This window comes from Paralichthys olivaceus, chromosome 4, assembly GCF_024713975.1.
Source record: "Paralichthys olivaceus isolate ysfri-2021 chromosome 4, ASM2471397v2, whole genome shotgun sequence".
NCBI classification, from domain to species: domain Eukaryota; kingdom Metazoa; phylum Chordata; class Actinopteri; order Pleuronectiformes; family Paralichthyidae; genus Paralichthys; species Paralichthys olivaceus.
This window is the reverse complement of record NC_091096.1, coordinates 20287261-20310344: the sequence shown is the minus strand read 5'-3', so window position 1 is coordinate 20310344 and position 23084 is coordinate 20287261. Positions and strand designations below refer to the sequence as shown.

The window sequence follows — 23084 nt, the reverse complement described above, 5'->3', positions numbered from 1 at the left end:
TGACTTAAAATGACAGGGAGCATCTTTTGAGAATACATGTCTTCAACATGTTGCTCCATGTCCCATCCACCAACATGGAGGAGGCCAGATTAATAACCTGTACTCCAGCCAACAACCTGGTGGCGATCAAGATGCTTTGGCTTCACTTTTGAGGAGCTATCATGTCGTCCATCTTTTTACAGTCTATGGTCGAGATGGTTAACCATATTATATTGAGTGAATTGAATCATGTTCAGTGAAGAAATGTAAGTAGCATTGAAAAGTCAGAGCTGGTTGTAATTATCTTTGTTTTCACCACCCCAACAGAAACAAGCTGTGGCTCGCTGGATCTCCTGCCGCAGGTTTTTCCTGAACTGCATCATCCTCCTCCCATTTTTCCACATGTAATAGATCTGCAAGTTTTAAACCCAGAAACTTTGCAGTAGCTGAATATTTTTCAGTCATTCAATATGCAGATTAACTTTCTGAAGACATAATCTTGCTTTATTGTGATCCCGGATTCATTTCATACAGCACATTCTTCAAAAGCAGCAGTTTGCACTGAAACCTGTGATTATGTTAGGTTGACTCTGATAGAAAGCATTGAGAGGGTTAATCTCAGCAGCATTTCAGATTCCTCGGCCTCACACACGGGGCATGTTCCGGGTCTCCAGCTGCTGTTTCATGCTCCCTTCTCTGTGCCATGCAATTACGCTGGTTCCCACCGGAGATTTGGATTGGGTGGAGCTCTGCAAAGGAATAAGCTCCAGCATTAACTGCTCCTCACTGAGCATGACTTACATAAAACCACAAACACAGTTAGAACAGAGGAGCAGAGAGGCACGCAAACACGCTGAAGCAAAGAATAAAAGAAGATAAAACATAAAAAAAAAAAAAGCTTCTGCACAGGAAACGGCATTCCTTAACTGGATAAGCCAAAAGGAGACACCACCCAGAATGTTGCGACTGATTCACTTTTGAATTCACAGATTTAAAGCTCAGAGGCTTTTTCTCTTCACAAAGAGTCTTTGGACAAACATCAAACTGTCTCCAGTCAAAGAAAACATCTAACAAAGACCTTGAAGATACTTTTTCCACTTTCATCCCTCCATCAAGAAAGAAAGAAAGAAAGAAGGAAAAAAAAGAAGGAAAAAAGGAAAAAAAGAAATGTTATATATGTACAAATGTCCCTCTGCTGTCTGCTGTGTTGCAGCAGTGAGAGGTGACAGACAGTACGTAGCAGGGTCAGTCTGTGACAACACAGTGGTTGTGTAGGAGGCTGGTGATGCCTGGCACTGAGGCCACAGCTCTGACATTCAGCCACTCACTGACCACTCCACTGCCCTCTGATCACTCTATTCTATGGCCAACAGCGCCATCTCCTGTCACACCCCAGTACTGAGAACCACAGGGCAGATTCTTGTTTTTTCAGATGTGTGATCATGAATCTGTTGTTAGTGGAGGAAATGATTCAGTTTAATTGGACTAGTAATCTCAAGCAAGAAACTTTTGTCGCTCTCCAGATTAAACTATACATTTGCCTGATTTAGGGATGTTTTTACTTTCTGATAATCTTAATATGAAATAAAATATGAAAATGCATATTGGATTAACAAAAGAAAATTACATTTTGTTCATATTTTTGAGATATTGTAGCCGACTGATGTGTCCTGACACACGGCACACTACGTAATATCAATTAATACACAAACGTTAAACAGCCACTGACATGGGGACCTGAGACAACTCTCCTAATCTGAGAGGATTAATAAACATATCAGTCAGGTGACAGAGATCATTCAGGGGAATATTCTATGTCTGATAAATCATTTTAGTGTGAATGACTTGTTCACTGGGGGGCTGGAGTCAATCAGTGGCCGAGACGCAGGGCACACTCTGGACAGGTTACATGTGTATAACAGGGGGCCAACGAACAGGAAGCCAGACTACCCCCAAAAAACCCTTTCCCATCATAGTTTGCTATTAATAGTAATAATCAAGACTGTAATCAGAAATAATCATGTGTGAATATCTTTCAGTAAACTGAATATCTTTGTATTTTGAACTATTGAACAGAGAAGCGTGTGTGTGTGTGTGTGTGTGTGTGTGTGTGTGTGTGTATTGTTCCTTCAGTGCCTTCAAAAAATCTCAGCACAGGTTGCTATTTGGAAACTGCCAGAAAATAAAAAGCCTCCCACACACAGGGAGGTGGTTGTGTGCCGCCCACACACACACTCACACACACACACACACTCACACATGTATACATTAACACACGTTCCCCTGTGTTCTCTAAAGCCTGCAGCAGTTTGACACCTGATAAGAGCAGAACACACAGACTGCTGATGGTACAATCCTCACATCAGCACTTATGTGTGACCCACCCCCCCCATCCACCAACCCTTCCATCTATACTTATCCCCTCATCTCCTCCTCTGCCTGCTGCAGTTGCTTCAAGGCTTTTCACAGTAAATAATTCATTGTCAGCGACGCTGCCCACAGGTCGTGGTGCGGAGAGAGCAGCCCTGCTCGTCATTCCTGCAGTGTGCACTACAGAGGCTGCACAGATCCAAGGGAAGACGCAGAGCACCCACACCCACCGAGGATACACAAGACCATACCTTCACTCCATCCCTCATTCTCTCTCTCTCTTGTTGTCTCTCTCAACTCTGTGCTCAGCACCATCAGAGCTGCTGGGGTTCTGTGCAACCTGACCATCGTTGCCACTTAAGGAGAAACTTCCAGAACCTCACTTCTCACAGTGTCCCTTTTTCTGTTCCTGCCTGAGGATGATGGAGCTGGGACCTAGATGGATGAGGCTGATCGGCTTGTCCCTCCTGTGCCTGTATCTCTGCCTGCCGGGGGAATTGAACGCCAGGAGAGCCCCCAAGATACCACGCTGTCCTTCCACCTGCTCTTGCACCAAAGACAGTGCCTTCTGTGTGGACACCAAGGCGATCCCCAAGAGCTTCCCCCCTGGGATCATCTCTCTGTGAGTAGAAACTAAAATCACTGATAATATCACAACCTGTCTCAGCAGCATGCAGGCTGGTACAGATTGCTACATCCCTGATGTCACCCTCCATTATGTAATGATGCATAAAACTTGTCTTATCCAGGACTGATATATATGTTGTTCCTTGATGCAGGGTATTTGCATTCACAGAGAGATGCAGAGCAGCCAGAATTACATATGATAATAAAAAATAGTGTCCCTCTGATTTATGCTGAACTTAGTTGAGGGAGCACAGCAGTAAAATCCTGCCGAACTCCAGGGAGGAATACTAACAATAGACTCCGTATCTCTCTGCTTCTCCTCTGAGAGATTTCATCTTGAAGAGAGTGCGCTCTATAAATGGAGTGCGTATAATGAAATGGATAGATTAACACTTGATGGGAGGGGAAGGGGAGGTCAAGACCACTCCTTTCATCTCATACTGACTCCCACTGCCCCTGGATTGAACACTGGGTTTAAAGAGTCAAGGGAATACAGGAGCACAGGCTGGTGGAGGTGCCCTCATTCTACAGTAGAGAAGAAGTAAAGTAGTGGGGAAGGAAGTTATGTGTCCTAGTTTTGAAAAGATTCTCTCCTTCATATGTGAACTGTAAAGACAGAAGTGTCCTGAGACAAGAAGGAATGAAATATGACACGATTAATGTTGAAAAAAGAAATGTTCCACTATGATGTCACACTCTTGAGCTTTGGCACTGGCTATATTATCTGCATGCTATCATCAAGGAGACACGTCTGATGATAACTGATGTTGTCTGAACAGGACCATGGTGAACGCGGCCTTCACTTCAATTCCAGAAGGAGCTTTCTCACACCTTCACCTGCTACAGTTCCTGTGAGTTCCTCCACCCAACCTGAACTTTTACCTCAGGATCTGTCTCATAACCACTTAGTTTAACCCTATTCGTAAAAACCAGTCACAAAACTTTATATCTCAGCTATGTCTCCACACAGCTGATACTGTCGCACACTCAGACGTCTCTTGTCCAGTGACAATAACAGGACTTGAGCTGCTGGAAATGAATGGTTATTGAAAGCACTGGTGACATAGCAGTAATAAGTGTAAAGTGGCTCTGTATCACTGTCATTGCTGATGACTGACTCCCTTCAGTTGTGTTCTGCAAGACAAAGGCCTGTTTGTCTCCTCAGATGGAATCACGAGAGTGTGCTTGTGTGTCTGTGTGTGTGTTTGTGTAAACTGTATATAGTTTTCTTTATATGCTGTGAATGGTTATCGAAACCAAAAATAGTTATTTTATTCTTCTTCTTAAACATCTCTCAATTTGCCCAAAACAAATTGTAGAAACTTGAAATCACAATCAGTTTGATATACATTTCACTTTTTAGCTGGACAAATACAAGACCATCAGTATGATTTGATGATTATCATCATTATTCCCTCTTTTCTACAGGCTCTTGAACTCCAACACATTCACCACAGTCGCCGATGATGCCTTTGCTGGTCTGTCCCACCTGCAGTACCTGTGAGTGTCTCCCCTTATGGTTCTGAATGTTATATACAGCTACTGTAAAATCATTTTTGACAGAGTTTAGTCTCTAAAGAAATTTGCTGTGTTAAGAACATGAAAATAATTAACTACTTAATAGTGCTGAGCAATATGGCAAAACAAAATATAAAGATAAAAATATTCCAATCAGTCAATATTAATAATTATCTCCCTTTCTTATTTCTAGCCTCTTGCTATTACTTCATTATTACGTTTAAAGACAGATTATTGCTCCTGAGGGAAGGTTGTGTTTTTAAACTCTTCTTAATGAGCAGAGGATGACAAACACTTGATAAACAGCAACATATGTCAGAATTCTGATGTAGATCAATTATATATAATACCTCCTCACTGTGGTTGCATAATGTATAAGAACTATATTGATGTATATATTGAGCCTTTGTTATATTGCTATCAATGAAAAGCATATTGCAATAGTCATTGATATTGTTTTATTGCCCAGCCTTACTCAATTTACACGTACAAATTAAAGGTTACATTTTTTAGCTGTAATAGGACCCTTGCTGTGGTCAATACTCTGAGGTGTGTGGCCGGTACGGCCCAATTTGCTCTTGTATGACCTCTTATGTTGGAACAGATGTTATATGACATCGGTGAGTCACAGTCAGTTTTCTGACTGTGACTCACCTCTAATTTGCCACGCCTAAATTATATTTTAACAATATATTACAACTGCACTTATAGGTTAGATGTACTTTTATTGAGTTTTTGAGCTATTTTATCTCGTTTTCTGTTGTCGCATTGTTTACTTTTGTGAATGACGAGTCACAATAAGTCTCGGCAGGTTTGTTTCTGAATAGGCTGAAAAGAATGAACGTGACTCAGTAAGATTTCTGGATCGGACTCTGCAGTAGAGCAAAGAATGCCAAGAGTAAACCTGGAAATAAATCCTCCCACAACAGTGAGCAGGCTGCAGCTGTAGTGTGATGAAGCTGCATATTCCCTCCTGTGGAATTGATGAGCTTTACAGAGTAGTTAGCTGATGGCCTGGGTGTGCGGCTCTCTGTGATGGCAGTACTTCAGGCTGTGTCTCTGAATCGCTGCCACTACCGGTGCTACCCACTGTGAATGCTAATAATAATACTAATACAAAGACAGGGCAGGATCAGTTGGTGCCACAAGCAGAGCTTCGATTTATCACATTACTCAAAGACAGGACATGAGCCTTTACCATTAAGAGTCATTTAACTTCCTACTTTTCTGTGGCCAATACACAAATTATGTTTGTGACTCTGAGCTTTAAAATACAAATGAGAAAAGTCAAATATTTTTCTGCATTATCTTCATTTGTTGCCAAATCAGATATATTGCTTAAGACAGTGTTTGACACTCCACTAGAGGTCTGCAGTGACTGAAATAAGGATTGCTCACAATCCCGCTCTCAACTGTACTCTCATCATTAGAATACAAACAAAAATGGCTTTAAAAGACTGTTTGCTGTCACTCTGTGATATGTGAACTATTTCTTCTCCTCTCAGGTTCATTGAGAATAATGACATCCAGGCTCTGTCAAAGTACACCCTCAGAGGACTCAAATCCCTGACTCATCTGTGAGTATTTTTGCGGGCGAAGACGCCAAATTCTTTGGCAATTACAGACTCTACAAGCCAGACATGACTGTTTCTTCTTTTCCTTTCAGATCTCTCTCAAATAACAACCTGCAGCAGCTGCCCAGAGATCTCTTCAAACATCTAGACATCCTCACAGATTTGTAAGTGAGCCCACGCTGAAATCTAAAACAGTGATGTCCCCAGAGCTTTGAACCGACAATGTGTCAAGACAAAACTCTGGTCGGCTGGGGCTCCCTAAGGGTTTAGTGGACTGCTGCACTGCTAAACTGTCTAGCTCAAGTGTGTGGCGTGTTTCTAATTTAAACTATGCTGATTTACTTGTTTTGCCGCCCTGTAAGATTTGGATGATTCATTTCAATTTCAATTTTATTTGTATCGAGCCAACAAACATTATCTCAAGTCTTTTAACATATTAAGGTTGAGACCTTACAGAGGAACCCAACAGTTCCCACAACCAGAAAACACTTGGCGACGGTGGAAAGAAAAAAAGTCAAGGGACAAAACTCAAATAGAATCAGATTCAATGTGAGCAGCCATCTGCGAGATTAGAGGAGAATGAGGATGAAAATGAGAATGAGAATAATAACAATATTTCTCTATTGTTATTTAGTTGTTATCTGATACATTCTCTCTTTCTTCTGTGTGTTCCTCAGAGACCTGCGGGGGAACTCCTTCCGCTGTGACTGTAAAATCAAGTGGCTGGTGGACTGGATGGAGAAGACCAACACCTCTGTTCCTGCCATCTACTGTGCCAGCCCCTTTGAATTCCAGGGACGCAGAATCCACGACCTGGTACCACGAGACTTCAGCTGCATCAGCGCAGGTTTTACTTGGTCTCTACTGAACATAATGATTGATCTGAAGCCACAACACGACTTCATGGTTTCTATGTTCTGTCACACTGTTGTTCTTTCCTATAGATTTTGCTGTGTATGAAACCTTCCCTTTCCACTCTGTGTCGGTGGAGACGTATGAGTTTGGTGGAGATCAGTTTGTGGCCTTCGCTCAGCCCGAGTCAGGCTTCTGTACTCTCTATGTGTGGGATCATGTGGAGCTGGTCTTCAGGAGCTTTCACAACATCACCTGTAAGTTCTTATGAAAGAATACAAATGGCACATTACATGTGAAAAAAAACCAAATCATAATTTTTCTTTCTTCCTGTTACGTGTTGCAGCTCGCTCTGCTGTGTACTGCAAACCAGTGGTGATAAACAACACACTTTACATGGTGGTGGCTCAGCTCTTTGGTGGATCTCATATCTACAAGTGAGACTTTATCTTACACGTCTGTAGAGTAAATATGTAGCTGAATTAAGGAGATAATTAGCTTAGCATAAAGATTATATTTGACATTTTACATATTCCTTAGACTGTGGACTAAAGGTGACAGGATCTTTGCTGTGGACTAGTTCACCTGAAGAACTCACTTCACTGTCTGTTGTCAAATCATCTCTCAAAATGTACTTTTACCAAATGGCGTTTACTTTACTTGATTGTTAAAGCTAAAGCTCTGTTTATTTTATCCTTTTCTTTTGCCATTACTTTTAAATTATATTGTATCATTTTTCATCCTTGATTTTAGATTTTGTGCTATATTATTAGCTGTCTTTGATTTTAAATTCACAAATCCTCTTCTTGAAAGGTATAATTATTATTATTAATATGATCATTACAAGACAGAGGGAAAGCGTGGTTCCTTCCAAAGATAACAATAACAAAACAAAATAATTAAGTGTAAAAAATTTAAATTTTCGTTTTCTTTTTCTAGAATAATCCAGGTGCAGTTGTTCCATTTCACTTCATGCTAAGCTAACAGACTGCTGGTACAAGCTTTTTTATACATGACAGTGGTATCAATCATCTCATCTAACTTTAAACAAGGAAGCTAAATGCCGAACTTCATTTTATTCTGTAAAGCTTCAGAAACACTATGAAAATGTTTGATGTTATCACAGGTGGGAAGAGGGGCCGCTGCGCTTCGTGAAGATCCAAGACATAGACACCACCCGTGTGAGGAAACCCAACTTTGTGGAGACCTTCCAGCTGGATGAAGAGTGGTACTTTATTGTCGCAGACAGCTCTAAGGCAGGCTCCACCAGCATCTACCGCTGGAACAGCAATGGCTTCTACTCTCACCAGTCCCTCCATCCCTGGCACCGGGACACCCACGTGGAGTTCCTCGATGTGGCGGGAAAGCCTCACCTCATCCTCTCCAGCGCTTCTCAACCACCTGTGGTTTACCAGTGGAATCGAAGCCAGAAGCAGTTTGCTTTCTATTCCCAAATCACAGAGCTGGCCGACGTGCAGATGGTTAAACACTTCTGGGTGAGGAAAGTTCTCTACCTTTGCCTCACACGCTTCATTGGTGACTCCAAGATCCTCCGCTGGGAAGGCCAGCGCTTCATAGAGATCCAGACTCTGCCATCTCGGGGCTCGATGTCTGTGTATCCTTTCACTGTGGGCCTCCGCCAGTACCTCATTCTTGGAAGTGATTTCTCCTTCTCCAGAGTTTACCTGTGGGATGACCTCACGCAGCGCTTTCAGCCCTTCCAGGAGCTCAATATGAGAGCACCGCGGGCGTTCAGCTTGGTCACCGTTGACAACAAGGACATTCTGCTGACCGCCAGCTTTAAGGGCAACACCCTGGCCTACCAGCACCTGTTGGTGGATCTCAGTGCCAAGTAGACATGTTACAGTACAGTCAGACAAGAAGGAGGTGTCGCTGAGTGTATAATGTGCCAAATACACGAAAGACTGCAAAAATGTTTATGCCATCTAACTAAAGATCTGCTGTTGCAGTTATAGTTTGAAGAGAGGAACAGATTAAATGATTAATCTCTTTTTATGCACTGTCCCTTAAAATCTGAATGAAATGATGTGAACATTTAACATGCCAACATAAGTGTCATTGTATCACTGCTTCTGTTCTGCCAAACACATGTCTTAGCTATTATTTTCAAAAGTACTATGTTGTTTATTGTACTTTACTAATGTGAAAAAGATGTGCATGTGCATCATCTGAATTATTCACTGAATGAGACTGGAAATTATAACTAACTGTAAAACTATTGAGGTTTTGTAAGTTGCACAGTGCAGTTTAACTGTGTAGCCTTTTGCATGATCCTGTACACATGATATAACTTTGTAAACAAGCAATACTTACAACTGCAATAATTGAAATCATTGATTGTGTTCATCTTTGTATGTAAGATATATTTTAAATATGTTTTGGATTCAATGTTTGTTCTGCAATAATAAGATGGGATCATGGCCTGAGCAGACTTAACAAAGGGCCCCATATTTAAATGATAATGTGAACTGACTTAAACTTTTCTCTGTTTATTTTATTTTTTTTGTCATTTAATCTTTGAATGACACATTCCTTGATTTTGTTATTGTGCCCAAATCCCAACATTTTCTTTCAGTTTATGACAGAGACTTGTTTTTGGAAACATGAAAAAAAACAAAAAAACATTTGAGGGCACTCTTGCATGTATAATATATAAAGCAAGTAGAACTGATAATCTATTCCAGAGGCATTATATACAACATTTGTGGGAACTATAACAAGATCAGAGAATGTATATTAAACCCTCTAATGTCATTTCCTTTTTCAATGTACAGTCACAAGCTGTATTTAATTTTTGCTGTGTACATTTGCACATGAAAGGCAGGGGGGCGGGGGGATCTGTATATGATTAAATCCTCTTTATGGCTCTTGTTTTTAGTCTTATGTGGTTTTAACTGTTTTTAAAAGAGCATGATGAACACCAGCAGAAACAACAAGACTTTCTGCTTTAAACATTAGTTTTAAAGCCTTGGCATGGATGGATGGATGATGGATGGATGATGGATGGATAGATAGATAGATAGTGCTTCACAAATAATAAGATACATAAAAACACAATCCTTGAAGAATAAAAACACTTACAAAACAAAATAATAATATACATTGTCTTATTAACACATATATAATGATGGATAAAGAAAGAAAACGTACAGAAAACAAATTATTAAAACGTAAATTGAAAGAGAAACTCTCATAGATGCTCGTGCGCTCCAGCAGAGTCATGGGTGCGCTTGTTTTTGGATTCAGTGCGTCTGCGTGGGCGGAAGAAACTGAATGCCACGTTCGTGCCTATGCGCCGCTCTCCCGCACGGTCCTGAACGGAAGGATGAAGCGCGGAGCTCCGCCGTGTGTTGTTGTTGACATGTGAGCCGTTAGCTGTTAGCCACATTTCAATGCACCGTGCCGCGGTGAGCTGTGGCAGCGACATGTGAGCGAGCGTCCACCTCCACACACGGTATCTGAGCTCAGTGACGGTCACTGGTGGCTCTCTGTTCCCCGGCGAGGACAGCTACGCTAGGCTAAGCTAGGCTAACACGACAGCATCCTGGTTCTGAACCAGCTAACATTAGGCACCGCTCCGCTCTGCTGGGTGTAGCTAAAGTTTAGCCTCCTACAGATGGCTCACTCCGCCGACATGCCGCTGCCAGCGGACTGGGACGACGACGAGCGGATGAACTTCATGTTCTCCGACTTCAAGGAGAACCGGGACGTGGACACGACGGACTGGGACAGTAAGACGGACTTCTGGACGGCTCTGATCCTGAGCAGCTGCAGGCACCAAGGCTCCGTGTGTGTCCGCCTGCAGGAGCTGAACCACAGCTTCAGGAGGAAGGAGAAGTCCCCGCTGGGCTTAGCCACGGTGCTCCAGTCCATGTCCAGGTATCTACAGCTCCTTCCTCCACATGCATCGGCCTCAGCCCGGTTGATTGTCACACTGTCTGCATGTTGTCTCCCGTCAGGTCTGGGAAGATCCAGAGGGAGTCGGAGTTCGCAGCTAACGTGGACTGTGGCTGGGTGTCCTGGGGGGTGGGCCTGCTGCTGGTGAAGCCCCTGAAGTGGACCTTCTCCACCCTGCTGGGCAGCAGCAGCCGGGTCCCTCTGGAGGAGTCGTTTGTTGTCATGGAACTGGTGAAGGTTTGTCAAACCCAGTGTCTGTAAACAATGGGATCCAGGTGCATCAACATAAAACAAAGTGTCATTTAAACTCGAGCACCATGATATTGCTCTCTGTTATTGCAGTAAGCTACTAGACATTGCATGTATCTGATTGTTCCTTATATTATTGTCTGCTAAGATTTATATTGCAGCAGCATAGTACACTAAGTTAAATTCATGTGCATCTAAACAAAAACGTGAACATAATATATGCAAACTGCTGTGGAAAACTATAATAATAATAATAATGATATATTTATCATTTAGTGCTTTTATCAATATTCTAGAACACTTTACATTGGTTAAAACAGATAAGAGCAAACAAATACATCCTGTTCAATGAATTAATAATTAAAATGCACCTTTATGATTAGTATGACAAAATAACTTTAGGGAAATTGAATTCATTGCCTATCTCTTTGTTAAATTAAATTTCTTATTATGTTTTTTTTATTATATGTTGTGTATTATTTTGATAATGTTTTAATAAACATTTATTTTATTATTCAGTCATACTGCTGTGTTTTCTTACATGCCTAAAGTTTGTATTTTTATCCATGTTTGTCAGCTGTTTCAGTATTCAAGTATTTAAATAATAAAACAATTATATTACACATCATAGATCACACAGCAATGCAGCAGATGGCAGCTGCTATAATATTCTAATCGATGTTGTGTTTTCAGGAGAAAGCTGCAAAACTTCTCAGGGTCTACAGGAGCAGTGAGTTTGCAAGCCGCTCCGTCCTGTCCTTTCAAGAGCTCTGTACTCTCTCCTCTGGAGTCTGTGCGGACGAGAGCACCCTGTGCATGGCTCTCCTGCAGCTGCAGAGGGACAAACAAGTGCTGGTCTCACTGCACGAAGGCGAGAAGGTGTGACGTGTAACCATGTCAGTCCACAAACTGTTCGTTTGTAGTATTTAGAAGCATTTGGTTAATAATCTCCCTCTTTCTTTGTGTTTTCTCCACAGGTTGTAAAGTTTTGTCTGCCAGGGCAGGACCGCGTCTCTCCAGTCAGTGATGTGGATATCGGAATCTACCAGCTGCAGCACAGTGAGAAGCTGCTGGGGGAGCGGGTAGAGAAACTGGGCCTGGAGGCTGACAAGTAAGTCATCAACCTGGATATGAACTTCAAATAGAATGTTTAGTTGTAAACTGGTAAGGATTTGACACCAAGGCTTAAGCCTTAAGATAGTGTCTTATATATTCAGAGTTGAATTGCTTTTTTGCTGAAATAACCTGTGCCTTTTGTGCAACTGGATTCCTGAGTCATCCATTTCCAGGCATTGGAGTTTGAGTCAGGCAAGATGGATTTCACTGCATTCAGACATTAAGACTAGTTGCTTTCCATTATCTATGTGTAGGTGCAGAGAGGAGGCAAAGCTTCTGCTGTCGGAAGGGAAAAAATCACAGGTTTCTACCAATTTAACCTACATGAAACATTTTTTTACCAAGTATCCGATCGCAGTCAGTATAGTTTGTTGTATTCATCATCCATTCCACAGGCCCTGAGGTGTTTGAGAGGCCGCAAGAGGGTGGAGAAGAGAGCAGACAGCTTATTTGCCAAACTGGAGACTATTAGAGGAATCCTGGACAGAATTGCACAATCACAGACTGATAAGATGGTAATAGAGCTCCCCTCATCAAGACTTTTTCTGTAAAGGTTATTGTCAGTACTTACAGTGTGTGCTGAACATGTCTGTAGGTTATTCAAGCATATCAGGCTGGAGTGTCTGCCCTCAGACTCTCTCTTAAGGACGTGACTGTGGAACGTGCAGAGAACCTTGTGGATCAAATCCAGGAGGTATTGGTTGATTTTAAGACAATTGCTACTGTATTTTATCATTTTGATTGAATTTTTCTCTTAAGCATCTTAATTGATCTTTTCTATCATCTCACCAGTTATGTGACACCCAAGATGAGGTGAATCAAACTATATCCAGTGGTGTGACCAGCGCAGGTATGCCAGTGTGTTACTGCCATATGTTTTATGCAGTGGATTGTTTAAATGGATATCACTGAGACCAAAATTTGTCATGTTCTTTTGTAGATGAAGACATAGATGAGTTGGAGGAAGAACTGAAGTCTTTGCTGGAAGAGTCAAAGCCAGTTTCAATCTCAGATTTACCTGAAGTTCCAACAAACCGCCTGCGACCCTCCGGGGATACAGTCCTCTCTGGTAACAGCCTGCTCAGTTCCCTCCCTGCCGTACCTCACGGGCTCTTGAATATTACCACTGAGCAGCTGGAGGAAGAGTTGAATCAGTTAACACTTACAGATTCAGGTTTGCACTTTTAGATTTCTGCTTTTTTTTCTATAAATTTTGATATAAATGTTTTTAAGTAACACATTGTCACCTCTCTGTCCAGGCTTTCAGCTGGAGAAAATGGCATCGCCTGCCAAGAGATTAGAGCCTGCACAGTGATGGCATCGCAACTCTCTGCAGTAACACATCAACCTAATCTGTAGCTCATAAAAGTCTTCTGTGAGCCACAATTCATAGAAGTTTTAAACAAAAGCACTTAAGTGCAACATAAGCAATTTGTTCAATCATAGTTTGATCTGAATGTTGGAAAATAAATGTCATAATTTAAACAAGAGACTTTCCTTCATGTCATGACAATTAAGAAATGCACTTATTGTGGTCACGTGCCAAAAATAACTTCAGTAATAACATTTTCTTTCATGAAGCAACTTTAAAGAAAATTTAACGAGACAGCTCTCAGATCTGCTCCAATATCAATATCTGGAGGTTCTAGTATCAAAGCAAAAGATTTTAACATTTTAAAATATTCTTCACTATGACATCACCATCAGGAATGCATTGTGGTATTTTTGACAATAATAAGAGGACAACAGTGTTTCTGGTTTAATGTGTCTGTTGATTGTAAATGTCCCTCATTGACAGTCCTGTAAAGTGTATTAAGTGGCCTTCAGAAGTGTAAATATGAACTCTTAAAGTTAACAGAATATTCTGCCAAATGATGTATAATTGACCCCACTGCAACACAACATACTGTATTTTTGTGAACTGAGACGTCTCCTTTAAGTGAGTCAACCAAATATGTTTGTCAGAATAAAGTTTATTTTAAGCATTTGTCTGTTTTTGTATTTGTCGTGAGCAGATGTTTGGCAGAGGAGGAGCTACACTCCACATAAATCATAACTTTGGTTGTTCCGGGGGTGCAACCACACCTCAAAGTTAGGAACAAATAAGTCAGATTTACCAGCAGCAGCATATTTTTAAAACAGAACATATTTTTAGTTTATAATTATTTATTAAGGTAGGATACAATGAGCATGTCTGTTGTCAAAACGACTATTATCTGAGTATTTACAGTATTTTGGCCAACAGGGGTCACTACAATTCAGATGTTTATGAGTGAAACAAAATGAACTCTAATTACTTAACTGATAGTTTCACACCCAACCTCTTTTTTTAAATCTATGAAATGTAAAAAAAAAACAAAACAATAATACTAATATTTACTATTGATACATTCTTTCTTATGTTTATTGCTAATAAACTGGATTCACATGTAGTAAAGCAAGACAGCTCTGCTACTGAATTGTCAGGCCTCGTGCACAATATCTTTGACCTTATCAAAAATGAATGTTATTGGAAATTTGACATGAAAAGATTTGTAGCAGTGGCAGAACAGGTTGGAATAGAGACCAGGTTTATTTTAAAGGTAATAACTATGCTGGAGGGTTGAAAAGCAGAAAACATTCAATTCATTATTAAAGACTAAATAATAAATCAAAGGTGAGACTTTCTGATTTATTTCTGCCTGCCAAATCCTCACCAGAGATACTACTATTTTATGATTTACCAAGTGACCATATCAAATGTCGTTTAGCTTTCAGCAACCTTAGTGTTTATTCAGAAATTATTTGTATTTATTTACATGAAGACTGTGTTTAGAGTTTAGAGTCTTAAGAGTAATCAGCAGATGAATCCTGGTTCTGTCAGCTCACAGGGGAGGCCTTCGCGTGTTTCTTCATAGTTTATTCAGGAGGCCAACATTCTCCAAACATTTTGGAGCATTTAAGCCATTTCTTTTCAGTTAAGGGGAATAAATCTACACATTTAACGATATATCACACAATAAACTGCATAGTGTTTGTATAGATACTGGTGATATGTCTTGTTTTCCATGCATCTCTATCGATCAGCTTTTACTGTTTGAGTGACATCGAGTGGCCAACTGGTTGAACTACACACACAGTTGTAAAAACAGCTGGAATTCACGAGTCTTTTTAGTGACAAACTAAAAAGACAACTAAAAAGGGGGGGGGATGTGATTTTGATAAGTATCAAAATCACATGTTACAATCACCAGATCACAACCAGTCAACACCTACAGGTGACTCTGGACAGGCACTTGTGTCAACCAACATCAAACACTAAATGAGGAAATACGATTTTGTACATCTCTTCATTAGACTCAAGAGTCGTCTAGTTGACTTGTTGTAATGGCCCCAAACTTTAAGAAGTCCATGTTGTCTTCTCCTTAATATCTTTATCACCGTTATACACAGAAACCAAGTAACCAAACCAAAAAAGCGCTGCTTTATTGTATTGATTCATATACGTCAAGGACAAGTGGTGTTAATGTGAAAAGCAGATTATTGAGTGATTATAATTACCATCGATTTGGTGGTGCAGCAACTACTGAGGTGCTTTTGGGTTCTCTATTAAACAATAGATTTAAAAAAAAGAATTCATTACAAATGTACAGCCTTTATAAAGTACAGATTATTATCAATAATAATAATATCACAAACTCCTACTACAGCAGTGTTTTCAAAATTGCCCTTTTATCACAAATAACATCAATGGATATTGTTTAAGCCCAACTTAATTCTCACAATGGCCTTCATTGTCTCTCTGTGAAACACACACACACCCTCACTCTCTCTCAATGTCACACGCACACACACACACACACACACACACACACACACACAAACAGACTCCCTGTTCATCTCATTTCATGCTGCATCCAAACATGTTGCTGCTGTTTTTCGCCAGTCAACAAATGCAGGGTGAAATTTCAGCTCCCTCACCTTGACAACCAGCAGATTTCAGGTGCACATTATGCAGCTCGTACTTACAGTAACATTATTATACTGATATCACAAGAAGAGGAAAGATGTTTTGGAAGCATTTACGTTTCATCATTTTAATTCTATTCCTACGCAGCTGCAGACATCTTGTTATATAGTTTGTTGATGCGCCCAGACGGTTTCTGAGAAGAAGGAGAGGACAGAGATATGCTATAGCCATGACTACACTATGCAGCTTGTGTATGAACCGGTCAAGCAGGCACTGATGCAGATATTTGGCCGAGAGTTGGTTGTATGCGCCACGTGAAGTGAAAGCAAAAAAGAAAAACCTGTGTGTAATACAAGATGTAAATGGGTTGTATTAAGAAACATTTGGCATGCTTTATAGTAGTTTTTTTCTACTATATATTAAGAAAAACTCTTTATGGAATACCATAAACAAAATCATAATTTTTTTTACATTGCAATGTTGTGTAAAAAGCAGGCTACACAGTGGGTCAGACTCATTCCTGCTATTGCAGTGTAGTGCATGTACAGTAGATGTGTGTATGTTAATGTGCATTTTAGCGTTGCAGTTTTAAACTGTCCTGTCGGCTCCTGAGCGCTTCCGCACAACCTTCTCCTCATTGACCTGGTCCACGGCCAGTGTCTCCAGCTCTGCTTGGGGTGGGGCCAGGGGAGGGTTGCCAAGTGGGATGCGGTGCGCCACGCCCACGTGAGCCCTGTACTGGCGGTCTCGAGCGGGGCTGTGACGAGGGCTGGCCATGGCACCCAGGGGAGGGACGGGGGAGCGCTCAGATGCAATGGGAGGGATGACAGCAGGCCGTTCACGCACAACCTGATGTTCTGGAGACTCTCTGCCAGCCTGAAGGAAGGGTGTGGGGTCAGGCATGGCGTCAACCGTCTCCCGCAAAATTAGCCGCCTCCCATCCTGGCCGAGCTTGTACACCTCTGTCAACTCGGGGTGAAGAGGCTGCGAGAGGCTCTTCTTCATACGGCGTCGTGGGGTTTCAGGCTGTCTGTCCTTGGCTTGAGGTGGCGTGGGCTTGTATGATGTGACTGGACTGACATTGGGACTGGCCTCTGAGGAGCAGCCAGCCAACAGCTTCTTCTTAGTGGCATGAAGTTGTGAGGTGAGGTAAGCGATGGTGCTCGCTCTCTGCTCGAGCTCCCCGGACAAGATGGCCAGCTTGTGGCTCTTCATCTTAAGCTCCTCCAAATACTTTTTCTCCCTCTCCTTGATGGTGTTTTCCAGGACAGAGATCATGGCGTTCTTCTGCTCCAGATCCCTGAGCAGCTCTGTGTTCTCCTCCTCCTTCTTCTTCAGCTCAGCCTCGAGCTCCTCACACCTCCATTGCAGCTCCTTGCAGCGGACTTCACTGTTGTCTGCACACACAGGAAAGGGCAATCAAAGAGCAGCTCTTACGTGTATGTACAGATGAATACTTGGAGTAAACACATAAATGAGTGCACATCACAAATACACACCTAGAGACACACACCCTCCTCAGACTGAGCTAACCACAGGTGCATTAAGTGCAGACACTGAGAATGTCAGCTGACTCACAGTAAGATCCTATGGAGACTCATCTGCAGTGGACAGAGAACTCCAGTCTCACATTACAGCTCTATAGACACAATGGCACTGCTCTGCTCTGACCTTCATTACTGCTGCCCCCGCCCTGCCCCGCCCTGCTACAGCCATCTTTGCATATATGCAAAAATAAAATTATATATATATATATCACAGTTTCTGATGTCTGGTTTATATTTCATGAACTTCTTTCAAGCAGAAGGGGGTTGCTTTACTCTGATTATTGTTTTCACCTAATTTTTGAAAAGGGAGCTGTTAAATTCTACCCCAGCTGGAGCAGCTGAGCCCTGCTGCACTAAGTAGGTTGCAGCCTGTGCATTAGCGCAGTGACAGATAATCTCATTTCCTGCACTCCAATCTCTGAGATGCGCCACACTAACATGATAGTGCCTCTAACTACAGGCCCTGGCAGCATCACTCAGATCTGGGCCACGTTAGAATGCTCATAACATGCTGTGACTCCCGTTGAGATGCAACATGCTTCCTCTTCACGTACACACATCAGCCTGCACATATAGTGAACTCCACGCAGCCTGTTAGGGGGGGCTCTCTGAATCAGATCAGTGTTGTGACTCCATGTCATAGCCATGGTAACAAAGGGGGAGGGGCAGTTGGCAATGAGTAGTGGGAGCACTACTGAACAGAGGGGGGAGTCCCACAATGCACTGGTTCCTGGGTGGGACTTTGTTACCAGGAAACACACTGAGCCCTCTGCTCCCGGGCCAGTCCACTGACACAGAGCTTTGTTTCTACACCCCACTTCTACACCCAGATTTATAAGTCGGAATGTTGTAGATTTTGTCTGCTGCTGCTGTGCACTTCCACAGCATGAAGCACTTCCACTTGTGTAAAAGTAAAACTGATCTAGCAGATTATTGTTGCTAACGGCACAAGAAATCAAATGGTCACTGGTAAAAATGAATGAGCTTGTGTGCTTCACAGAATGATGTTTGCTTACCTGAGGGATCAGAGCTTCTCACAGTCAGCTCATATGTCAGGTCTGTGAAAAAAAGAAAACAAGAGCGTTACTCACATGTCCATGTCGTGTGAGGTTGCAACAGGGCAGCTAACCAACCGCATGTTTCTAAGACAGCCTAACTAACGGTGATGCATGTTTGGAGATAACATGTCAGTGATTTCCATATGGTGGAGTGTTAACAGGATTAGTGACAGGTTAGCCAAGGATACAGAAAAGCAGGACTAATGCATACAGCGTCCTTTTTTTCTTTAAGCTGGGTGACCATCATGCCTTCATAAGGGGAAGAGTATATATATATATATAAATATATTACCGGTGGTGCAATCGATGCATATTTTTCCATGTTGCATCACTAAAGCACAGGGTGTGTTCGCTAAGGCTTGAGTGCATTTCCCATAAGTCCTTTTCCTCTCTCTAAAAGATTTAATAGTGGCACCACAACACACCAGCTTGATATTTGGTACCAAATACCAGGGCCATTAATGGCATTTATTGTTTCCCCTGTTGTTTTCAGAGATCTCATGCGTCATTCTTAAATGTGCTGGTTTTTCCTCAGCAGCATGAAGAGAAGAATTGCAGGAATATGTGACGGCGCTCACCTGTGCACTGCTCTTGCAATCTGCGGATCTCTGCGTGTAGCCCCTTCAACGTGTTGGCATGGTCCTGCTGGAGGAACAGCAGGTTCTTCTGTGCACTGTGTAGCTGATTTTCCAGGGTAACATTTGCCGATGCCATGGCTGGTAACGTTCAGACACACACCAGGCTCGCAACCTCCAGAAAGAGATGTACAGAAAACAACAGAGACAGAGAAAGGAGAGAGAGAGAGAGAGAGAGAGAGAGAGAGAGAGAGAGAGAGAGGGGAAAAGACGATAAATAAAAGTGAACAGATTTGGCAAACAAGCTGTTAATTCTCACTCTTTCGCCCATAAACATCTGAGGTTTGGGACTTGCTCCAACTTTGCTCTGTCTGCAAACTGGCAGACACAGTTTGCTATAGATGCCATATTCAGCTATTGGATAATGCAAATATAATTAATCCACAATACAGGCTGCGAGCGGAGAGAGGCTCAGTGACTGTAAGTAGACACGCTCTCTTTTTGCTTGCTGTGATTACCAACCAATTACTGAAATCAAACCATTGATTTAAAAAAACAGACGTGTAAAAAGTAACACTAATCTAATATATGCTAATTGAATCTACGCTGTATTCTGTTATTTTATGAGGACATCAAATGAAATTACTCCTCCTCAGCATGGATGATAGTTTTAATTCTTACACTGGAATAAAAGCTGGAAATAATAAAATATGAACTACTGTATCAGGTACATATATTGTATCACAGCTTTTCTACACTTGGCGTGTATATAAATACAACAGATTGCAGCTTATTCTGCTCGAAAATATTCCCTTCCAGTATACAAACCAGTACTAATACTAAAAAAAAAAATCAAAGCCGCACACACTGATATATGACATCACAATGACACTGGGTGTGGCATGGATGTTGCCAGTCTTGAGCATGCTTGCCCCAGCATCGTCTTCCCTCCCTCCACTGGACACCCTTGTCTCCAGAGCCAGAGAGTGAGAGAGAGAGGGAGAGAGAGAGAGAGAGAGAGAAAGAGAGAGAGAAACAATCACTCAGCCCCAACATCTCCCCCCTCAGCCAGACAGCTGTAATGGGCTGAGAGTCAAGAGCACATTGATCCCTGCAAACACCCCCCTCTGAGTGCAGAGAAAGCCTCTCCCCGCATACATACAGTAAAGTGTGCTTGAATAAAACATCCCAGTGCTTCTCACTCTTACATCATCAGCTTACTAGCATGAATAATACAGTGCATCCCATGGCACATGGCTGGACACACTCCCCAGATTGAGAAGTTTTCTTCATGTGTGTTTTTCTCCGTTGGTTACACAGGGGGAAAGAGAAGCTTGTGATAAGAAAAAACTGACTGATCACAAACAGAGCCAGTGTGTCGTAGAGGATGAAGACATAATCTATTATTGATGAGTAATGTGGCGTTCTTCCCGTAAAAGCCTGCAGTGCAAGCACATCATCCCATCCCTTTCCTAGAATAGCTTTGCTTTCCAGTGGACATCATCACCTCAGTCAACTCCAGCATAACATGGAGGTGACAGTGAGGGAATCAAAGAGACAACCTTAACGTCCCTTTGTTCAGAGACAATGCAGAGGGTAGATCTATCAGACAGAGTCAAACAATGTTCTTCTTTCTCTAATAAACAAACTGGCATTTCCTCATACAAACAACAGGAATAATGAATGAATTGAAGAAACAACATACAGGAAGTAGTAGCTTCCATCCCCAGCTGCTTCAGTTTCTTTGGGCACAAATATCCAAAATGCATCATCGGATTAAGCTGTATGTTCTATGACTTTTATTAGAATATCTTCTTTCTATTTGTTGCTAGTATCTAATTGGTAAATGATTCATTTGTGAGCTTTTTGTCAGCATTCTGTTGTTGTTGTGTTGTGTATGGTCTGAATGACAATAGAGTAAATCTTGAATCTTATGTATTTTAATGCATTTAAAACACACTGGAACAGTCCACCTACTCCTCCCTAAAGCTTGTATTTTAACAGTCCTAAACATCTACGCCCCACCCACCCCTATAACAATAACAACACATAATCTAAAACATGTAATCAACCAAAGCTAAAGTGTAACCATCCCAAACCCTGTGTGGAGGTGTAGCGGGATATACAGCTACGTGTTAGCCGGCAGCGACGCTTGATGCTTCCCCCGGCACATCAGTTTCAGCACCTGCATTGCGGACAGCACCCTGAACCCCCGGCTCACAGGAGACCTCTGTGCTGGTCCTGGCTGTGCTGCTGCCAGAGCCTCAGGACTTCACACTGACATTACTGACGAGATCACCCAGGACACGACCTTCTTTATCCTCATCCTCATCATCATCCTCATCCTCATCATCATCCTCATCACACAAAACAAGCGATTATGATCGTAAATCCCGGGGCCTGGCGAGCGGCGCCTGTGAACGACTGAACGCATTTCGCTTGTCTTCCTCCTGTTTGATGAGCAGATGTGCTGGAGGATGCCTCCACTGCGTTTGCTCCCGTCATCACAAAGCGTGTCCTTGCAGCTAATGTTGTGTTGGGGAAAGCTAATCAGCTTCAGGAAACCGCAAACAAGCTACATTCCCGGTTCGTGCTGTTTATCAAATGGGGATCACGCCACACCAAAGTCCATTTACAATCTGATACACACATAATGGCCCACTGTTTAGAAAATCAAACGTAGCGATGAGAAATACAAATAATGATTTATGTTAATTGTTAAGCTTTTCTGGTAAATTCGGCTAGCACTGAAGGCACTATTAAGATTGTTGTATCCAATAATAGTGGCGTGTTTATCATGAGTTGTATTTTAGCGCATGTCGCCCTAGTATAGGCTATTCAATGATTTAAGGCAAACCCAACGTAACATTTTAAATGTCATTGCAGTCAACCTGTTTGGACGAATGCCGAATTTGACAGTCGACAGTACAACTACAAAATCATCTTAACTGCGATCATTCCAAATATTTCTGAATGAGGCAGCCTGTTCTTACACCCAGGGGGAGTTTGTATGAGGCTTTATTTGTGCTAACAGCTAACGAGGCTACAGACGCACATCTTCTGGTGGTAAAGACTTACCTAATGGCTCTGAACGCCGCCGTCGAGTGTCTGATGAGAGGCGGTGAAGTGTGGATGAACCGAGCAGCCGCACCGGCTAAGAGCGCTCCGCCCTGCGGGCCATGGCGGTGGAGCTGCCTGAGAGGAGGACTCGCCTGTCGGGTGAGAAGAGAGCGGAGGGCGCCTGTGTCACTTTCCCCTCATCTCCCTGAGCTACGAGACACAATAAAGCGGTGCATCATGGGAAACCCGGGTGAATTATTTCTGGCCTCATCCATTAACGAGCATTTCTAACGTCGCCTGTTCATAAACATCCAGGAAAACAACTCCAATGAAAATGGTGAAATACAAAAGGACTTTCTTTGCTGACCGTGTGAAGTGTGGAACAAGCGTCAGGTTCACTTTCCACTGACCAGCGTCGTCACCATAGCAACAGCGCCTGTCACCTGCAGCGACTCATTCACGCCACCTAGTGTCCAAAATAAAACTTTAGAAAATAGCGTCTCTGCAATAAAAGGAGACTGATCATCACATCGTCCCATTAACTACACTGTGGTCAGTTGTAGTCATTATTGTGGATAACACATATTGTCACGTCATGTCAGATCATGTTAGATCAGTTCAAATCATGTCAGATCATGTTAGATCAGTTCAAATCATGTCAGTTAATGTCTAATCATATCGAGTTACGTCAA

General features: G+C 42.2%; 3 protein-coding genes across 4 annotated transcripts; 2 read left to right on the top strand and 1 right to left on the bottom strand.

The window, feature by feature from the left end:
* Window positions 1-2427: 2427 nt before the first annotated feature.
* lgi3 (leucine-rich repeat LGI family, member 3) lies at window positions 2428-9812 on the top strand. Its single transcript, XM_020109618.2, has 9 exons — window positions 2428-2971; window positions 3756-3827; window positions 4405-4476; window positions 6000-6071; window positions 6161-6232; window positions 6746-6915; window positions 7013-7177; window positions 7267-7357; window positions 8047-9812. The coding sequence occupies exons 1-9, from the start codon at window positions 2769-2771 to the stop codon at window positions 8774-8776; spliced, it is 1647 nt and encodes a 548-aa protein (XP_019965177.2). The 5' UTR covers window positions 2428-2768; the 3' UTR covers window positions 8777-9812.
* A 619-nt stretch (window positions 9813-10431) lies between these two features.
* Window positions 10432-14190, top strand: chmp7 (charged multivesicular body protein 7). Its single transcript, XM_020109617.2, has 10 exons — window positions 10432-10820; window positions 10901-11075; window positions 11781-11966; window positions 12065-12198; window positions 12458-12506; window positions 12599-12718; window positions 12799-12897; window positions 12996-13053; window positions 13144-13377; window positions 13463-14190. The coding sequence occupies exons 1-10, from the start codon at window positions 10558-10560 to the stop codon at window positions 13516-13518; spliced, it is 1374 nt and encodes a 457-aa protein (XP_019965176.1). The 5' UTR covers window positions 10432-10557; the 3' UTR covers window positions 13519-14190.
* A 1453-nt stretch (window positions 14191-15643) lies between these two features.
* Window positions 15644-22769, bottom strand: ccdc92 (coiled-coil domain containing 92). 2 transcript variants are annotated; one of them, XM_069524152.1, is made up of 4 exons: window positions 22411-22769; window positions 19336-19507; window positions 18716-18757; window positions 15644-17549 (listed from the first exon to the last, which is right to left on the bottom strand). In XM_069524152.1, the coding sequence occupies exons 2-4, from the start codon at window positions 19469-19471 to the stop codon at window positions 16741-16743; spliced, it is 987 nt and encodes a 328-aa protein (XP_069380253.1). In that variant the 5' UTR covers window positions 19472-19507; window positions 22411-22769; the 3' UTR covers window positions 15644-16740. The 2 variants fall into 2 exon arrangements, with proteins under 2 accessions (XP_069380253.1, XP_069380254.1); XM_069524153.1 differs by lacking the exon at window positions 22411-22769 and adding an exon at window positions 21518-22383.
* Between the last annotated feature and the right edge of the window lie 315 nt (window positions 22770-23084).